This window comes from Oryx dammah, unplaced genomic scaffold, assembly GCF_014754425.2.
Source record: "Oryx dammah isolate SB20612 unplaced genomic scaffold, SCBI_Odam_1.1 HiC_scaffold_16, whole genome shotgun sequence".
NCBI lineage: Eukaryota > Metazoa > Chordata > Mammalia > Artiodactyla > Bovidae > Oryx > Oryx dammah.
This window is the reverse complement of record NW_024070200.1, coordinates 64,722,716-64,741,571: the sequence shown is the minus strand read 5'-3', so window position 1 is coordinate 64,741,571 and position 18,856 is coordinate 64,722,716. Positions and strand designations below refer to the sequence as shown.

General features: G+C 42.5%; 1 protein-coding gene across 1 annotated transcript in view; it reads left to right on the top strand.

Moving 5' to 3' along the window:
• The window catches only part of GABRA5 (gamma-aminobutyric acid type A receptor subunit alpha5), a 93,359-nt gene that overhangs the window by 12,737 nt on the left and 61,766 nt on the right, over positions 1 to 18,856 (top strand). Inside the window, exons 2-4 of the mRNA XM_040257044.1 lie at positions 1,235 to 1,356; positions 2,181 to 2,248; positions 2,351 to 2,571. Coding sequence (XP_040112978.1) covers positions 1,235 to 1,356; positions 2,181 to 2,248; positions 2,351 to 2,571 — 411 coding nt within the window. The remainder of the gene's footprint in view (positions 1 to 1,234; positions 1,357 to 2,180; positions 2,249 to 2,350; positions 2,572 to 18,856) is intronic.

Genomic DNA, 18,856 nt, shown 5'->3' with positions numbered 1-18,856 from the left:
CCCGAGAACTGCCTGCTGATGGCGAGGTTCAGCTTTCACTCCAGCTACTCTGTGAGCAGAGTGGGGCTCACAGTGACACTTCAGAGGGGCTCTAGGAGGCCCCTTTTCTCCTCCCAAGTACCAGGGGTGCTGACTTCTTGGGACCACAGCCGGCTCTCAGCTGGATGAGTTCCCCTTGAAGCCAAGCCAGATGGCAGGTCAGGTTCTTGATAATAACACACATCTTGCTATTTGCATGTCTGAACAGGTAGCAATGGATGGACATCTGAGGTGGAGCCCATGATGTTCAGCTGTGTCAATCATCTTCTAGACTGTGACTTTCTTTCCCTGCCGATAACTTCTTCAGCTTTTCCCAGATCTGCTCAGGGCCGATTCTCATTTCCACCTGCTCCATTGGCATGCACTTTTTTTTGACATAGACTTTTGAGGCCTAAGTTGAATTGTACAAATTAGACCGTTCTTCCTGTGAACCTCCTGCAAGGGTCCACCCGCTCTTCTCAGCGCTTTATTGTAAGTTGACATGTTGATCACAGAACACTGTGCTCCCCGAGTCTCTGCTCTGGGGCCACATCACGTAAAGTCGAGGTTTTCAGCCTGGGCTCTACAACTCCTGCTCAGCCAGCCTGTGCTCTGACTGAGAGGAGCGTGCCGGCAGAGCTGACGGTGCAGAAGCCCACCACCATCCCTCACCAGTGATCCGTCCTGGCATAATGCTCACAGCACAAGTGCTCCCAGTCAAGAGTGCAGGAAAACGTGGGCACACCAATCTTACTTTCAAATTAGATAGAAGCTCTAATGTCCCCCGGTACCCCAGAGCCCATTGCAGTGGAGTAACTAACAAAATGAAGGCTCAGTTTCTCTGTATTTGAACCAAACTGCTGAAATGCCCCACGAGTGGGTGAGGCTCTGCCAGTCCATGTGCAGTGACTAATATGTCTTAAAAATGGCTACACTATCAACGCAAATAGTTCTTCAGAGTCTGGGAGACATGGCGTTTGATTTGATGGGTGACCAGCCCAGAGCCAGCATTCTCAGACTGGCTGTTCAAGAATTAGGGCTATTTAAGATATTCAAGAATAAGGATTATGTAAGCAAAACAGCTTGGATAGTACAGGAGATCATTCTGCCTCCAAGACAAGTCAACATATCATTCCCTGTTTCTATACTTTGAGAAAAAATTGTAAGAAACAATTAAGAAAGTCTGAACTCCTTCTTTTGTTTCTCTGTTAAAAAGCTTTTCACAAATGCCAACCAGCTCTGTAAAAGCTGAGACCGATGACAACATCACGATATTCACCAGGATTCTGGATGGGCTGCTGGATGGTTACGACAACAGACTGAGGCCCGGGCTCGGAGGTGGGTGCAGGTCCTGGCTGAGGCCCTCGGGCCCAAGGCACATTTCTGCTTACACCCAGTCTCGAGCTCACATTTGCTGTGATTCAAACACTTCCTCAAAGGGCTTCCTTGCTAGGAGTTTGACTTGGTGGTGTTGCAAGGCTGCTGCATGTTGTCATTTTCCAGATGCAAGAAGCCAGGGAAGGTGATCTCCCTGAAAACTCCTTTTTCTCTCCAGATAATGGTAACATCCATTTTGGTCCACTCAAGGAGAAACCACTTCTTAGGTGATACTGAAGCTGAAGTTACCCTGTGTTAGGAAATACTTTATCATCAACCTCATACCCTCCTGTCTCTGCAAGTCCTTTTCAGAAATCCACTATTTAGTGCAAGTGTTCTTCACACGTTGCCTATTACAGGTTTAACTTTTCACTAGAGCCATAATTAGTTTTTACTTTGACCCTATAAAGCTGATGAAACTAAATGAGTAGTAAAATATGCTTTCAGGGTAGAGCTGGCTTGATTTTGTGCTGGGAGTCCCGTGCGTTTCAGGCGTGTTGGGGGGGCCTTGGCTCTACCAAGTTTGCATGTGTACATTTGAACCTGCTCCGTTCGGTGAGGAGGGACCCCCTAGCAAATCCATCCCCAGAGGAAAATGTTTAGTCCTTCTTCATCATTTGCATTTTTTATCAGGGGTATTTGCTTAAACCATGGGTTGACCCTCTCTGCCTCTTTGACAAGAACAGTCCACGTAGGCTCCCTGACCCCATTTTACTGCACCCTGAGTTATGTCCCTCTGAACTGTGAGCTGAGGCCCTGGCGAGGAACCTGTGTCTGTGTTTCAGAGCGTATCACTCAGGTGAGAACGGACATCTACGTCACCAGCTTCGGCCCCGTGTCCGACACGGAGATGGTGAGTGCGCTTGCGGCCCCGCCCGGACCACTCTAAGCCCTGACGGCACCGGCCCAGGGCTGCCCTGCCAAGCCGTCACTTGGTTGCCTCCCTTTGTGCTAGGAATACACCATCGACGTGTTTTTCCGACAAAGCTGGAAAGACGAAAGGCTTCGGTTTAAAGGGCCCATGCAGCGCCTTCCTCTCAACAATCTCCTCGCCAGCAAAATCTGGACTCCAGACACGTTCTTCCACAACGGGAAGAAGTCCATCGCCCACAACATGACCACGCCCAACAAGCTGCTGCGTCTGGAGGACGACGGCACGCTGCTGTACACCATGCGGTGAGTGCCGCCGGCTGGCGGTGAGTGCCAAAGCTGGCTAGTTGGAGGGTTTGTCGTATCTCTGTGTGTGTGTGTGTGTCTGTGTGTCTGTGTGAGATGGGTGCTTTTCACCTTCTGACTTGCCCATACTGATGTCCATGTAGATTATTTCTTTGGGCTACTTACTATGAGTTGATAGTATTTATCTAATCTATACTAGTTTATTTGATTCAAGATCAAGGGCATCTTTAGAAGAGTGGTAATGTAACCTAGGGAAAATTTAACAGATTTTATTTTAAAAGTCTAAGGAGACCCCTTTTTTGTTGCGATTGTGCAGTATTTTGAAGTTTTAAAAGTCTGTTTGTTGTGTAGTTTGATAACATTTCCAGCACTGAGGTTAAATTTTAGCACTTGTCATTTAAAATGATCATTAGTCATTTTTTGAAAATTCTGAATTATTCATTGCATCTGAGTAAATCAATATATTGACCAGTAAGAAAGACTTCTTTATAGCTTTTCAGCTTCCATGGTGGGTCTAAGTAGACTTTAGAAGATATTTTTAAATTAATGAAAAAGAGAAAAGGAAAGAAAAAAGCATGAAAGCCAAGTTTTTTAAAAGGTACATTATTTAGGTAGCTATTATAGATATTTTCTATCATAGTTATAATTATTCACAATAAACTTTATATTTAAAAGGATAATTGTAGTGGAAAATAATGTGAATACAGTCATCTTCAAAGACTGCATGTCCTAATGTAATTCTGAGGAATGCTTTGGCCTATTGTGTCCCAAACCTGCTTGACAACTGGCCATGATTTGTCTTATACCAGCCCAGTAAGGATTCTGATCAGTGATCTGCACACACACCTCGATGTTTTGTTCCAGTCTTTACTCTTCCTTTTTCTCTACATTGATCTGGAAGGTGTTTTACCCGTAGATGGAGATAGGAGTTGTGAGCATTACATCAATGCCTTACCCATGCAGAACGCATGTGGAAAGCTGAGGAATATCTCGAGGGCTGACGTTCGGTCCCCGCTCGTCGTGCTGTGGGAAGGAAGGCTGGGCAGTGAGACAGGGCACTGCGCTCAGCCTGTGAGCAGGGAGTAGTGTGAAGACGAGCCCCGCATCCTGGCCGGTGCTGGGGTCCCCCGCAGAGGGGGCCCTGGGTGGGCCTGCCATGCACCTGTGCTCTGTTCCCCAGTCTGCATAGATTCTTGTCCTTGATTCACACCTGGCTCCCGTCCTGCAAGGGTCAGTTCGGTCCATTGCCTAAGACTGTGGGATGCCTTCATCCTGGGCACAGTTGCATGGACAGGGTATAAGATAAGCCTCTTGTCCAGAAGGGGAGGAGGCAGCAGAGGGGCCTCTTACCAAGTGTCTGTATACCAAAAAAGTCCCCAGTACACACAGCCCTTCGGCCCTCAGACCACCCAGCCAGGGGACAGCATTTCCACTAACCAACAAATAGGCAGAGGCCAGAAATGTTTGGTAATCAGCCCAAGGTCACAGCTATGAAGGGGGTGGTGGCAGCAGGAATCTGAGTTCTGGTATGAGCAATTTCCTTGTTTAATCCACCACATTTGGAAATCGGAGGGATGCAGCATTATTAGACATGCAGTGGCCTTCTTACCTTTGGGAAAGTGTCATGCCCAGAAGGAAGTGGTGAGAACCAGAGTAACTTAGCAGCGATTTGTCCTCATTTGTGCAGAGGAAGCCTGCTGTGAATGAGTTGCAAAGTTTTCTTTCCCAGTCTTATTCAACATGTGGAAAGTAGAACTAGCTACAGTTGAAAGCATTAGGAATTATAGTATGATTGGATCTATAGCTATAATCTGATAGTATTTTAGTCTACAGATTTAGCAGAGATGGTGAGATGGCAATCATAATTAACTGGACAGAGCACAGAGCCGCATCCAGGCCTCACCCCATCACTGGGCCTTTAGAAGTACAGCCTTTCTGTCTAGCTCTTTGGTCACTCCCACCAAATCTTATAAAAGCAGTGATATACTTTGACCCAGTAATTTCTATGTAATGTCCGTCTTAAGGAAATAACTAGGAGTAAGGACTAAGCTTTATGCACAAAGGTTTCTACTATCATGTTACTTGTGATACCAAACAAAGGGAAAAATATAAAAATTCTGCACATTTTTTCAATTAAAATTGTATTTAAAAATTTTTATTCAGACTTTGGATCTAATAAAAAAGATGAAGAAGAAATTAGAGTTCACATCCTACACTTTTAACCTGAGATACATATTGAGAAATATTTGCAAAGTACTGTTACCAACTTCTGAAAAGTAACTCTATGGGAGGGATTCATTTATATAACATCCCCACCATGCTCCAGAAATCATTTAAGGTAATATTAAAAGACACACACAATTCAGATGGATGAAATTCCTTAGGTGATTCCTAAGAAGCTAAGGGAACATAAGCTATTGGTGCCATTTGCTCCCAAAATGTCTTCTAAAAAGCCTTTGGTGCTTTCCTAGAGCTGATCTACAATTTCAGTTCCGAAAAACTTTCTATCACCTATGCATAATCTGATTATAGGATCTGATGATAAAAAGGTAAGTCCAAAGAGAGCCGTAGACATTTCCTGATAGACCATCAAAGAGAGGACCCTTAAAATGCTCTGCAGTTTCCTTCAGAATGACCTTGTAGCAAATAAAAGTGATAAGTTTTACAGAGCCATACGCAGAGGTGTACTGTGGATGCCAGACCAGTGGCCCGGCATCTTTAAGGGGAGCCCCAGCGCAGCAGTTTCCCTGGGTTGTCATTGCCAGAGATGGGGAGAGAAGAGGCACAGAATCCAGAGCACGACTTCTGTCCACCCAAGGACTGAATTACTGCCCTTCTGGCCGGCCTCACTAACTGCCTGAGGTTTTTCCCTGGGTGGAACTTTAGGTCATCATTGAGTAGTAGTGAGTTTTTATTCCGCTCCCCTGCAAGCTCGGACATGACCACGGGAGGGCGTGTGCCAAACCTCATGACACATTGTAACAGTTGAGCTGGGAGATAGTGACCAGCTCTCATCTCTGTTTCTGGCATGCCTTCTGAAGGTGCAGACTTGTGAGGACCACACAGGGCTTAGTGTCCTGGTCTTTGGGTGCCTGATGGAAGAGCCAGTCTCTCTAGTCTGTGCTGTAGGAAACTGCAACAAGCAAGAAAGCGCTGACAAGGAAGCGGGCTCTGGTAGTATCACATGGTGTCAGAACCTGGCTGCTGTTGCACCTAGGATCACTGTGTCCACGCCCATGGGCAGGTGTTTGAGAGTGCCAGTGACTGCCGTCCTGGTCATGGAATGCCCTGCACGGGGGAAAAGAGCCCTGAGCAGACCAGAATCACTCTGGCACACTATGTATTTCCCTGTGCTATTTTTGAGAAAGGCATATTTTTATGATTGTTTACACCCCGTTTGGATTTTCATTATTAGTAGACATCACTGCTTTGAATTGGAGCTGTAGGAAGAGAAAGGAGCATGGATTTTGGAGTTAGGCTCACTTAAGTTCAGATCTTGACCTTATCATTTAGTGGTCATGAATGCTTGGCCATTTTACTTTAATCTCTTAGAACCATTGTTTGTTATCGTTTCTTTCTTTCTTTCAGTAGAGTGTAGCTACAGGCTCTGAGAATGTCAGTTTGAGAACATATACAGCTATTCCTTGAATGGCCACTGGGAGGCAACGCAGTCACATTGTTTGCATAGTGATTGGCAGTGACCAGAGAAGGAAATGGCAATCCACTCCAGTACTATTACCTGGAAAATCCCATGGACAGAGGAGCCTGGTAGGCTACAGTCCATGGGGTCGCAAAGAGTCGGACACAACTGAGCGACTTCACTCCGTTTAGTATACGTAACTTCCTTGAATGAGATTATATACACGTTACATATGTTTGATTTGTGGGTAATATATTTGAAGGAGATCACACATATATAACTACAAGTTTGTAACTAAGCACTGGTGTGTGTTTAAGAGCGTCTACATCCCTACATGTAAACCAGTGTCCTTCATGACACCAGTAGATATATTGGCCAGATCTTGAAATTTTTAAGCTAACATTGATTTTAATGATTAGAATCAATGTATTATTTAAATATTTATGAAACAGGAAAATCACCAAATATGGAATACAGTTATGACACTGAGACCAAAGAAAATCAGTGTTAATGGTTTGGTCTGTATCGCATATACGTGTCTGCCTGTGTGGGCACACCTGCATACACGTGTGTATATCTGCGTGTGTCCACACATACTCTCCTTTAGATTTCGAGTGGTCTCATTCTCTGAAAATTGTTTTGTAAATAGCTTTATGATCTAAAGTCTATTGAGCACCTTTTCCCCTCATTAAACGTTGTTCTCAAGTTTGTGGTCCATTACATCCATCTGGTCAGTATCCTGTCATTATATTTCTCTAAAGAAATGCATGTCGTTTTAATTTTTTTTTTTTTTTTACTTTATGATAAACATTGTAATCAGTTCAGTTCAGTGGCTCGGTCATGTCCGACTCTTTGCGACCTCATGAACTGCAGCACGCCAGGCCTCCTTGTCCATCACCAACTCCCGGAGTCCACCCAAACCCATGTCCATCGAGTCGGTTGATACCATCCAACCATCTCATCTTCTGTCATCCCCTTCTCCTCCCACCTTCAATCTTTCCAAGCATCAGGGTCTTTTCAAATGAGTCAGCTCTTCGCATCAGGTGGCCAAAGTATTGGACATTCAGCTTCAACATCAGTCCTTCCAATGAACACCCAGGACTGATCTCCTTTAGGATGGACTGGTTGGATCTCCTTGCTGCAAGCACATAATTCTATCCATTGCATAAATTCCAGGTATTGGTCAAAAGATAAGCCTTTCAGTACATATTTCCATGTTGCTCTAAAAATTCTACCAAACTCCCTCCCTCAGCAGGGGAGGAGGGGTGGTCCCTGTTACTTCCTCGCTGACATTTTACCTGTGGAACTGAAAACAGAGCAGCAGCCCGTTGTGTTACATGAGATGCAACCAGCGATAGAAAGGTCCACGTGTCCCGGTGAGTCTGAGATTTATACTCACACCAGCCTTCTTCTTTCCCTTTGGGAAACACATCTCGCAGAGCAGCTTGTGAACTGACTTGACCGAAGATGGCCTTTCCCCCTGAATGAGGGCCTGGGCGCCTGGCTGTACAGCTCCACGCCCACCTCCATCTTCCTGTCAGTGTGCACCTTCCACCTCCCTTGTTTTCCTCCAGCACTGGGCCCCAGACTTCCCCAGATGACCCCCCGGAGCCTCCTACTCTCCAGCTCACTGGCCCCAGCTTATCTCAGAGTCCCCCGCTCACAGCCCCCGAGTAATCTTGCCTGGAGTGTTTGCCACCTGCATCTGACATCCCTGCTGAACTTCGGAGCATCTTTGGGGAAGGGCCTATGTCTTGATCATGCATGATTCTCTGTGATTTCTTACAGTCCGGGGACTCTAGAGGCCTGGCTCCTGACCCTCAAGAGGAGTTTACGTTTGTGAAGAGTAAACCATAATGACTGGAGAAGGAAATGGCAACCCACTCCAGTATTTTTCCCTGGAGAATCCCATAGACAGAGGAGCCTGGTGGGCTACAGTCCATGAGATCACAAAGAATCGGACACGACTGAGTGACTGACACACACACACACAAACCATAATGAACAAAACATCTTCCTTAATCTCGCCTACATCACTGCTCAGCCCTTAGTTTGACAGATTTAGAAGGGAGACCTAGAAAATTTCCACAGACATGCTCAGTGTATGGATGTCTGCCAGTTTTATACGGATTCAAGTTTATGTTTGGCTAACAAATTGTACTTTGGAGCCACATGAGGCCATCTTACTACAGGTTTCTTGGCTACTTGGTTTGAAAACGTGACTGGAATTATCCTGGGTCAGTTCACTGCAGTTAGTGTTGATTTTTAGACCATTAGATTGGATTACTTCATCCTTTGCAGATGGACAACTCCAGCACATTTTTGTCTTCTTAGGTTCTGAACCAACAAAGGCTGTCAGACACTCACTTCTAGGCTCCTTCCACTGTGCTCTTGTGGGCTGGAGTCTCAGGCTTCCCTATCCAGGCAGGGACTTTGAGCTCAGGGCTGCAGCTCCCACAGTCTTGAGGAATCTCTATGGCCTCTCTTTGGAGGCAGTGGGTGGGAGGCGGTGGGTGGCAAGTCCCAGGCAGCTGCTGGCTAGTGACTTGGTCCTAGACCCCATCCCCAGCCTCACAAAGGTAAGGCCCAGGCCCTAAGTAATGTTGAATGGAGAACACCTCTTGACCTGGGCTGCTAATTGCTTTTCAAAAAAAGTATGTAGCCTTTTTTATGTGCCAGATACTTTAGAAATATAAATTCATCTAATCCTCAAATCACCCTAACAGCTTGGTACACCATCATTATCCCTGTTCATAGATGAGGCAAATGAAGCAGATGAAAATGAATACACAGGAAATAGTCAAGGCTGTATATTGTCACCCTGCTTATTTAACTTATATGCAGAGTACATCATGAGAAATGCTGGACTGGAAGAAATACAAGCTGGAATCAAGATTGCTGGGAGAAATATCAATCACCTCAGATATGCAGATGACATCACCCTTATGGCAGAAAGTGAAGAGGAACTAAAAAGCCTCTTGATGAAAGTAAAAGAGGAGAGTGAAAAAGTTGGCTTAAAGCTCAACATTCAGAAAACAAAGATCATGGCATCCGGTCCCATCACTCCATGGGAAATAGATGGAGAAACAGTGGAAACAGTGTCAGACTTTATTTTTGGGGGCTCCAAAATCACTGCAGATGGTGACTGCAGCCATGAAATTAAAAGACGCTTACTCCTTGGAAGAAAAGTTATGACCAAACTAGATAACATATTCAAAACCAGAGACATTAATTTGCCGACTAAGGTCCGTCTAGTCAAGGCTATGGTTTTTCCAGTAGTCATGTATGGATGCGAGAGTTGGACTGTGAAGAAGGCTGAGTGCCGAAGAACTGATGCTTTTGAACAGTGGTGTTGGAGAAGACTCTTGAGAGTCCCTTGGACTGCAAGGAGATCCAACCAGTCCATTCTGAAGGAGATCAGCCCTGGGATTTCTTTGGAAGGAATGATGCTAAAGCTGAAACTCCAGTACTTTGACCACCTCATGCGAAGAGTTGACTCATTGGAAAAGACTCTGATGCTGGGAGGGATTGGGGTCAGGAGGAGAAGGGGACGACAGAGGATGAGATGGCTGGATGGCATCACAGACTCGATGGATGTGAGTCTGAGTGAACTCCGGGAGTTGGTGATGGACAGGGAGGCCTGCTGTGCTGCGATTCATGGGGTCGCAAAGAGTCGGACACGACTGAGCGACTGAAATGAACTGAAATGATAGAGTCCAAACGCCCAACTCACCTACCTATACCTACTTTATCACGGTGTCTAAGAAACACACAGCAGTAGGGTACGCACGCTATTCTGCCAACCTGCATGAAAAGTCTCCACCAGGTGGCGCCCTATCCACTTGCATTTCAGGGGAATGGGCTCAGGAGTGCCTTGTGTGAGACCCAGGGGAAGCTCTGGTCTCCCTGAAACTCATTCAGGGAGAGTAAAGTGCTGCATCTCTGAGCTGTGTTGCTATGAGAGGCGCTTGGTGTGTCTGCGACTGGCCTGAGGTTTCTCAGAGTCAGGAAGTCCGTCCTAGCACCACACCCTCACTGGCACACAACTGGCCTGTACCTCCTGCCATGCCATTGGGACGCCAGGGTGCTGACTGTAGAGCTGAAGGGCTCCTGAAAAAGTGCTTCCGTCTCCTCACCTGGGGAAACATGAAGGGTCCTTCTAGGATGCTGAAATTGGTGGTCTCATCTCAGACGTAACCTGGGCATAATCTCGTCTCACGCATAACCTGTCAGATGGCGAAGAATCCGCCTGCAATGCACGAGACCAGGGTTGGATCCCTGGGTTGAGAAGATCCCCTGGAGAAGGAAATGGCAACCCACTCCAATATTCTTACCTGGAGAATCCCATGGACAGAGGAGCCTGGCGGGCTACAGTCCACGGGGTCACAGAGTCAGACACAACCGAGCGACTAACACTGCCACTTTTCACTTCATAAATGTCAGACAAGTACCTTGCGAATCGCATAAATCAGAGAGGTCTTTTAGTTATGTGGATAATGCCCTGAGAGTTTCTGTGTTAACCCTGAAAAAGAGTACGCTCTTGTCTGATGTTTATGGAGGAGAATGAAGATGCCGAGTCCTCGCTGCTGAAAATGTTTCCCGAGGGGCATGGGATCATGAGTTTTGGGTTTTGTTTTTCCTGTAATTGTACTTTCTCATACAGTAGCCAGTGCATCTTGTTGTTAATTTTAAGGTCACATAAAATGGAAAATTCAGCTTCTACGTCGTACTGGCCATATTTTAAGCGATCAGTAGCTAGCGTGAAGTAGGGCTTCAGTATCAGACAGCACAAATATAGGCCATTCATATCATCACAGAAAGTTCAGGTGGAAACCCAGCCTAATCCAACAGAGCTGAAATGTTTCCCAGGGGTCGTATTTTGCCATTGGCCCCGACAGTTGCACACAGCACTGTGGCCAGCAGTAGCCAACTTTCTGCTATAACACATACGAAGAAGGGACGCCGAGAATCCTCAGACTTAAGTAAAAAATTTAGAATGGCTTTGAAACAGTTAAAGCATTTATGATACAGTATTTTTACAACTGTATTTTTATATAGGCAAATATATGTATTTTCTAGTTTTAACAGAATAGTTGACATATAATGCTGTGTAAGGTTAAGGCGTACAGCATGTTGACTTGACGCCTTGTGCGTTGCAACATGATAACTACCACCATGTTAGTAACACCTCTGTCGTATCACATAATTACCATATCTTTTTTGGTGTGGTGAGAACATTTTAGGTCTGCTCTCTTAGCAACTTTCAAATATGTCATGCAGTATTACAACTATGGAGAAGGAAATGGCAACCCACTCCAGTATTCCTGCCTGGAGAATCCCATGGACGGAGGAGCTTGGTGGGCTGCAGTGCATGGGTTGCAAAGAGTCAGACAGGACTGAGCGACTTCACTTTCATTACAACTATAATCACCATCCTTCCACTCTGGATACCTAGAACTGATTCATTCTTAACTAGAAGTTTGTACCCTTATACCAGTATCTCCCCAATTCATCCGCCCTCCAGCCCTGGTCACCACCAGTCTACTCTCATTTCTGGATGTTTGGAGTTTTAAATTCATACAACATTTGCCTTTTTCTGTCTGACATAATGCCTTCAAGTTTCATCCAAGTTGTTGCAAATAGAAGAATTGTCTTCTTTCTCATGACTGAATAATATTCTTGTGGATGTACAAATATGAGTATATATTACATTCTCTCATCCAAAGATGAATACTTAGGTTGTTTTTATAACTTATCTTTCTTTTAATAACAGGATTTGTGAAAAATCCTGCAATAAGGATTACAGGTAGTGCAAGTATCTCTTGTAGTTAGTTTCCATTGGAAATATTCACCAAAGTTAGATTGCTGGATCATATGGTAGTTCAATTTTTAATTTTCTGAGGAACTTATATTCTTTTTCTGTAGTGGCTACACCACGTTACATACCCACTATCAGTATGGGAGGACTCCCTTTTTTCCACACTTTCTCCAAACTTTTTATCTCTTATCTTTTTCATGATAGCCATTTTGACAGATGTAAGGTGGTGTCTCATTGTTGTTTTGATTTGCGTTTCTGTGGCAACTAGTTGCTGAGCATCTTTTCATGTACCTGTTGGCCATCTGTTTGTCTTCTTTGGGAGAATGTCTTTTCAGTTCCTCTGCCCATTTTAAAAGTTGGATTTTTTTTTCTTTTTTTTTTTTTGGCTATTGAGTTGTATGAGTTCTTTATGTTTTTTGGAAAGTAAACCCTTACTAGATATATGATTTGCAAATATGTTCTCCCATTTTGTAGGCTGTGCTTTCACTTTTGATGATTATTTCTTTGGATGTGCAGAAGCATTTTAATTTGTTTGTCTGTTTCTTTGTTTGCTTTTGTTGTTATATCCAAAAAATGGTTGCCAAGGCCAATGTCAAGGCATTTTTCCTCTATGCTTTTTTCTAGCAGTTTTTTCTTTCAAGTTTTGTGTCCAAGTCACTGATCTGTTTTGAGTTAATTTTTATGACTAGTGTAAGATATGGCTCTGATTTCATTCTTATGCATGTGTTTATCCAGTTTTCTCAACACTAGGTATTGAAGAGTTTATTAGCCAGTGAGTATTCTTAGCTCCTATGTGAAACATTAATTGTCTATATGTTAGAAAGTTTATTTCTGGACTCTCAATTCGTTCCATTGGTCCGTGTTTCTATTTTTAAGGCAATGCCATACTGCTTTGATTACTATAGCTTTGTAATATAATTGAAATCTGAAACCATGATGCCTCCAGCTTTGTTCATCTTTTTCAGAACTGCTCTAGCTATTCAGTGTCTTTTGTGGTTTTATACAAATTTTAGGATTGTTTTTGTATCTCTGTGATAAATGACTTTCAAGTTTTAAAAAGGATTACATTGAATATATAGACAATTGGGTAATATGGACATTTTCCTGATTCATGAATGTGAAAATTTTCCATTTGTTTGTGTCTTTTTAAATTTCTTTCTTCAAAATCATGTTCTTTTCAGTGAAGAGAACTTTCATCTTTTTGGTTAAACTAATTCCTAAGTATTTTATTGTTTTTTGTGCTGTTCAAAATGAGATGTTTTTATTTTTCAGATATTTTGTCATTAATGTATAGAATTACAGCTGATTTTTGCTTGTGATTTTTGGGTCTTGCAACTTTATTGAATTCATTGATTAGTTCCAATAAGTTTTTGATGGGAGTTTTTAAGTCTCTCTATATAAGATCATATCATCTGCACATAAACACAATTTTCATTCTTTCCAATGTGGCGCCTTTTATTTCTTTTTATTGCCAGATTGTTCTGTATAGGATGTGCAGTAACTATGTGAAATTACAGTGGTGAGAGAGAGTACTCGTGTCTTATCCCTAATATTAGAGGAAAAGCCTTTTAGTCTTTCTCTGTTGAGTGTGAAGCTAGCAGTGGTCTTGTCACGTATGTGTGCTAAGTCACTTCAGTTGTGTCTGATTCTTTGCAACTCTATGGTCCTCTGTCTATGGGATTCTCCAGGCAAGGATACTGGAGTGGGCTGCCATGCCCTCCTCCGGGGGATCTTTCTGACCCAGGGATCAAACCCACGCCTCTTATGTCTCAAGTGCTGGCAATGGTTCTTTACCATTAGCGCCACCTGCCAAGCCCCAGTCTTGTCATATATTCCCTTTATTACATTGAGATATACTGTATACTGAAATTGTTAAATGTTTTTATTGTGGTAGGATCTTATTTTTATCATGAAAGGATGAATTCATTTTAAGTGAATACTTCTATTGAGTTCATTGCAAGTTCCTTATCTTTTATTCTGTTTATGTGATTGTTGTTGTTGTTCAGTCACTCAGTCATGTCCAACTCTTTGCAACCCTGTGGATTTCAGCATACCAGGCTTCCCTGTCCTTCAGTATCTCCCAGAGTTTCTCAAGCTCATGTCCATTGAATCAGTGATGCCATCCACCTGTCTCATCCTCTGTCATCCTCTTCTCCTCCTCCTGCTCTCAATCTTTCCCAGAATCAGGGTCTTTTCCAATGAGTTGGCTCTTTGCATCAAGTGGTTAAAGTGTTATGTGATGTATCATATTTATTAATTCCTTGCATCTCTGGAGTAAATCCCACTTGATTATAATGTATGCTCCTTTTAATATGCTGTTGAATTTGGTTTGCTAATATTTTGTTATGAATTTTTGCATCTAGATTAATCCAGGACATTGTAGTTTTCAGAATAGTATCCTTGTCTGGCTTTGGTATCAAGGTGATGCTGACCTTGTGAAATGAACTTGGGAGTGTTCTTTCCTCTTCAATTTTGGAAGAGTTTGAGAAAGAGTGTTTTCATTGTTCTTTTACTGTTTGGTAGCATCCATCAGTGAAACCATCTGCTCTTAACACTTTTCTTTGTTGGAAGATTTTCAATAATGATTAAATTTTCTTGCTAATTTTTCATCTGTTCATACTTTTTATTTTTCCTATAACAGTCTAGGAAGGTTGTATATTTCTGAGAATTTTTACAACTCTTCTAAGTTATTCAATTTTTGGCATATATTTGTTTATAGTAGTTTTATGATTCTTTGTATTTTGTGATATTAGTTGTAAAATTTTCTCTTTCATCTCTGGTTTTATTTATTTGAGTCTTTTCTATTTTATTCTTAGACTAGCTAAAGGTTTGTCAATTTTGCTCCCATTTAAAAATAAAACCCATTAGTTTTGTTAATCTTTGTTATTTCCTGATCTGTCTTTTTAATATTTCTGCTCTGATCTTTGTTATTTCATTCTTCTGCAAACTTTGGGCTTAGTTTGTTCTTTATCTATTTCCTTGAGGTATAGAGTTAGAGTATTTATTTGAGATCTTTCTTTCTTTTCTCTAGTTGAGGCATTTGTACGTTTTCCTCTTCACACTGCTTTTGCAGCATCCCATAGGATTTTTTAAATTTTATTTTTAATTGGAGGATAACTGCTTTACAAAATTGTGTTGGTCTCTGCCATGCTAAGTCACTTAAGTTGGGTCCGACTCTGCGACCCCATAGACGGCCACCTACCAGGCTCCCCCGTCCCTGGGATTCTCCAGGCAAGAACACTGGAGTGGGTTGTCATTTCCTTCTCCAATGCATGTAAGTGAAAAGTGAAAGTGAAGTAGCTCATTCATATCTGACTCTTAGCAACCCCATGGACTGCAGCATACCAGGCTCCTCCATCCATGGGATTTTCCAGGCAAGAGTACTGGAGTGGGGTGCCGTTGCCTTCTCCGATGATGGTCTCTGCCATACTTTAGCATGAATCAGTGATAGATATACATATGTGCCTTTCGTCTTGAACCTCCCTTCCACCTCCCTCCCCGCCCCACCACTCGGTCATCACAGAGCAGCGGCCTGGGCTCCATGTGTCGTATAGCAAAGCTTGTGGACCGTCTTTTTTCCCTATGGAAATAGGAAAAGGAGTACGTCAAGGCTGTATATTGTCACCCTGCTTATTTAACTTCTATGCAGAGTACATCATGAAAAACACTGGTCTGGAAGAAACACAAGCTGGAATCAAGATTGCTAGGAGAAATATCAATCACCTCAGATATGCAGATGACACCACCCTTATGGCAGAAAGTGAAGAGGAACTAAAAAGCCTCTTGATGAAAGTGAAAGTGGAGAGTGAAAAAGTTGGCCTAAAGCTCAACATTCAGAAAACGAAGATCATGGCATCCGGTCCCATCACTTCATGGGAAATAGATGGGGAAACAGTGGAAACAGTGTCAGACTTTATTTCTGGGGGCTCTAAAATCACTGCAGATGGTGACTACAGCCATGAAATTAAAAGACGCTTACTCCTTGGAAGAAAAATTATGACCAACCTAGATAGTATATTCAAAAGCAGAGACATTGCCGACTAAGGTCCGTCTAGTCAAGGCTATGGTTTTTCCTGTGGTCATGTATGGATGTGAGAATTGGACTGTGAAGAAGGCTGAGTGCCGAAGAACTGATGCTTTTGAACTGTGGTGTTGGAGAAGACTCTTGAGAGCCCCTTGGACTGCAAGGAGATCCAACCAGTCCATTCTGAAGGAGATCAGCCCTGGGATTTCTCTGGAAGGAATGATGCTAAAGCTGAAACTCCAGTACTTTGGCCACCTCATGTGAAGAGTTGACTCACTGGAAAAGACTCTGATGCTGGGAGGGATTGGGGTCAGGAGGAGAAGGGGACGACAGAGGATGAGATGGCTGGATGGCATCACTGACTCGATGGATGTGAGTCTGAGTGAACTCCGGGAGTTGGTGATGGTCAGGGAGTCCTGGCGTGCTGCAATTCATGGGGTCGCAAAGAGTCGGACACAACTGAGAGACTGAACTGAACTGAATGTGTGTGTTTCAGCACTACTCTCTGTCGGTCCCGCCCTCTCCTTCCCCTGCTGTGTGCACAAGTCTCTGCTCTATGCCTGTGTCTCCTCTTCTGCTCTGCACATAGGCTCATCAGTACCATCTTTATAGATTCTGTATAGATTATACATAGATTATATATAGATTCCATATGTGTATATATATATATAATGCATAGATTATATATAGATTCCATATATATACACATTAACGTATGATACGTATTTCTTTCTGGCTTACTTCACCCTGTATAATAGGATCTAGGTTTATCTGCTTCATTAGAACTGACTCAAATGTGTTCCTTTTTATAGCTCAGTAATAATCCATTGTATATAGGTATCACACCTTCTTTATCCATTCATATGTCAGTGCATATCTAGGTTGCTTCCATGTCCTAGCTATTGTAAATAGTGCTGTGATGAACATTGGGGTATATGTGTCTTTTTCAGTTATGGTTTCCTCAAGGCATATGCTCATTCATGAGATTTTTGGGTCGTCTGGTAGTTTTATTCCTAGTTTTCTAAGAAATCTCCTTACTGTTCTCTACAGTGGCTGTATCAGTTTACATTACCACCAGTAGTATGAGAGTTCCCTTTACTCCAAACCCTCTCCAGCATTCATTATTTGTGGATTTTTTGATGGTGGCCATTCTGACCAGTGTGGGATACGATACCTCATTGTACTTTTGATTTGCATTTCTCTAATAATTAGCAATATTGAACATCTTTTCATGTGTTTATTAGTGATCTGTATGTCTTCTTTGAATAAATGTCTGTTTAGGTCTTCTGCCCACGTTTTGATTTTTTTTTTTTTTTCTGGTGTTGAGTTGCATTTACTGCTTACATATTTTAGAGATTAATCCTTTGTCAGTTGTTCCATTTACTATTATTTTCTCCCATTCCAAGGGTTGTCTTTTTCACCCTGTTTATAATTTGCTTCACTGTGCAAAAGCTTTTAAGTTTAATTAGGTCCCATTTGTTTATTTTTTGTTTTATTTCTATTACTCTAGGAGGTGAGTCAGAGATCATCTGTGCTTTATTTCAAAGGGTGTTTTCACTATATTTTCCACTAAGAGTTTTGTAGTTTCTGATCTTATATATAAGTCTTTAATCCATTTTGAGTTTATTTTTATATATGGCGTTAGGAAGTGTTCTAATTTCATTCCTTTACAGGTAGCTGTCCAGTTTTCCCAGCATGGAAAAGACTGTCTTTTCACCATTGTTTAGTCTTGCCTCCTTTGTCAAATATCATTTGCCTATAGGTGCATGGGTTTCTCTCTGAGCTTTTCCATATAGTAAGGTCTTAGGATTTAACAGTAATACACAGAAATCCATTGCATTCTTATACACTAACACTAAAAAATCAGGAAGAGAAGTTCCAGAAACAATCCCATTCATCATTGCAACAAAAAGATTAAAGTACCTAGGAGCAGCTGGTAAAGAATCCGCATGAAATGCAGGAGACCTGGGTTTGATCCCTGGCTTGAGAAGGGAATGGCTACCCACTCCAGTATTCTTGCTTGGAGAATCCCATGGATAGAGCAACCTGGCATACTCAGTCCATGGGGGTCACAAAGAATCAGACATGACTGAGCAACTAACACTTTCACTTTAAAACCTATTTAAAGAGACAAAAGACCTGTGTGCAAAAAAAAAAAAAAAACTATAAAATACTGATGAAAGAAATCAAAGACAACACACACAGATGGAGAGATATACCATGTTCTTGCATTGAAAAAATCAATATTGTGAAAATGACTCTACTACCTAAAGCAATGTATAAATTCAATGTGATACCTGTCAAACTACTAAGGGTATTTTTCACAGAACTAGAACAAATGATTTCACAACTTGTGTGGAAACACAAAAGACCCCTAACATCCAAAGAAATTTTGTAAAAGAAGAATGGAGGTGGATGTGCCAACTTTCCTGCCTTCAGACTATACTGCAAAGCTATAGTCGTCCAGACAGTATGGTACTGGCACAAAAACAGAAATACAGACCGATGAAACCAGTTAGAAAGCCTATAGGATTTTGTGTGTTATATTTCCATTTACATTTGCTTCAAGGTATTTTTGACCCTCCTTTTGATTTCTTCTTTGACCTTTTGATCATTGAAGAGAGTGTTATTTAATTTCTATATACTCATGAGTTTCCCAGTTTTCTTCCTGTTGTTGATCTCTAGTTTCATACCATCATGATCAGAAAGACACTGGGCGTGATTTCAGTCTTCTCAAGGGTGCTAAGACTTTCCATGTCCTGCCCTGGAGAGTGTTCCTTGTGCATCATGGAGAGTGTGTGTC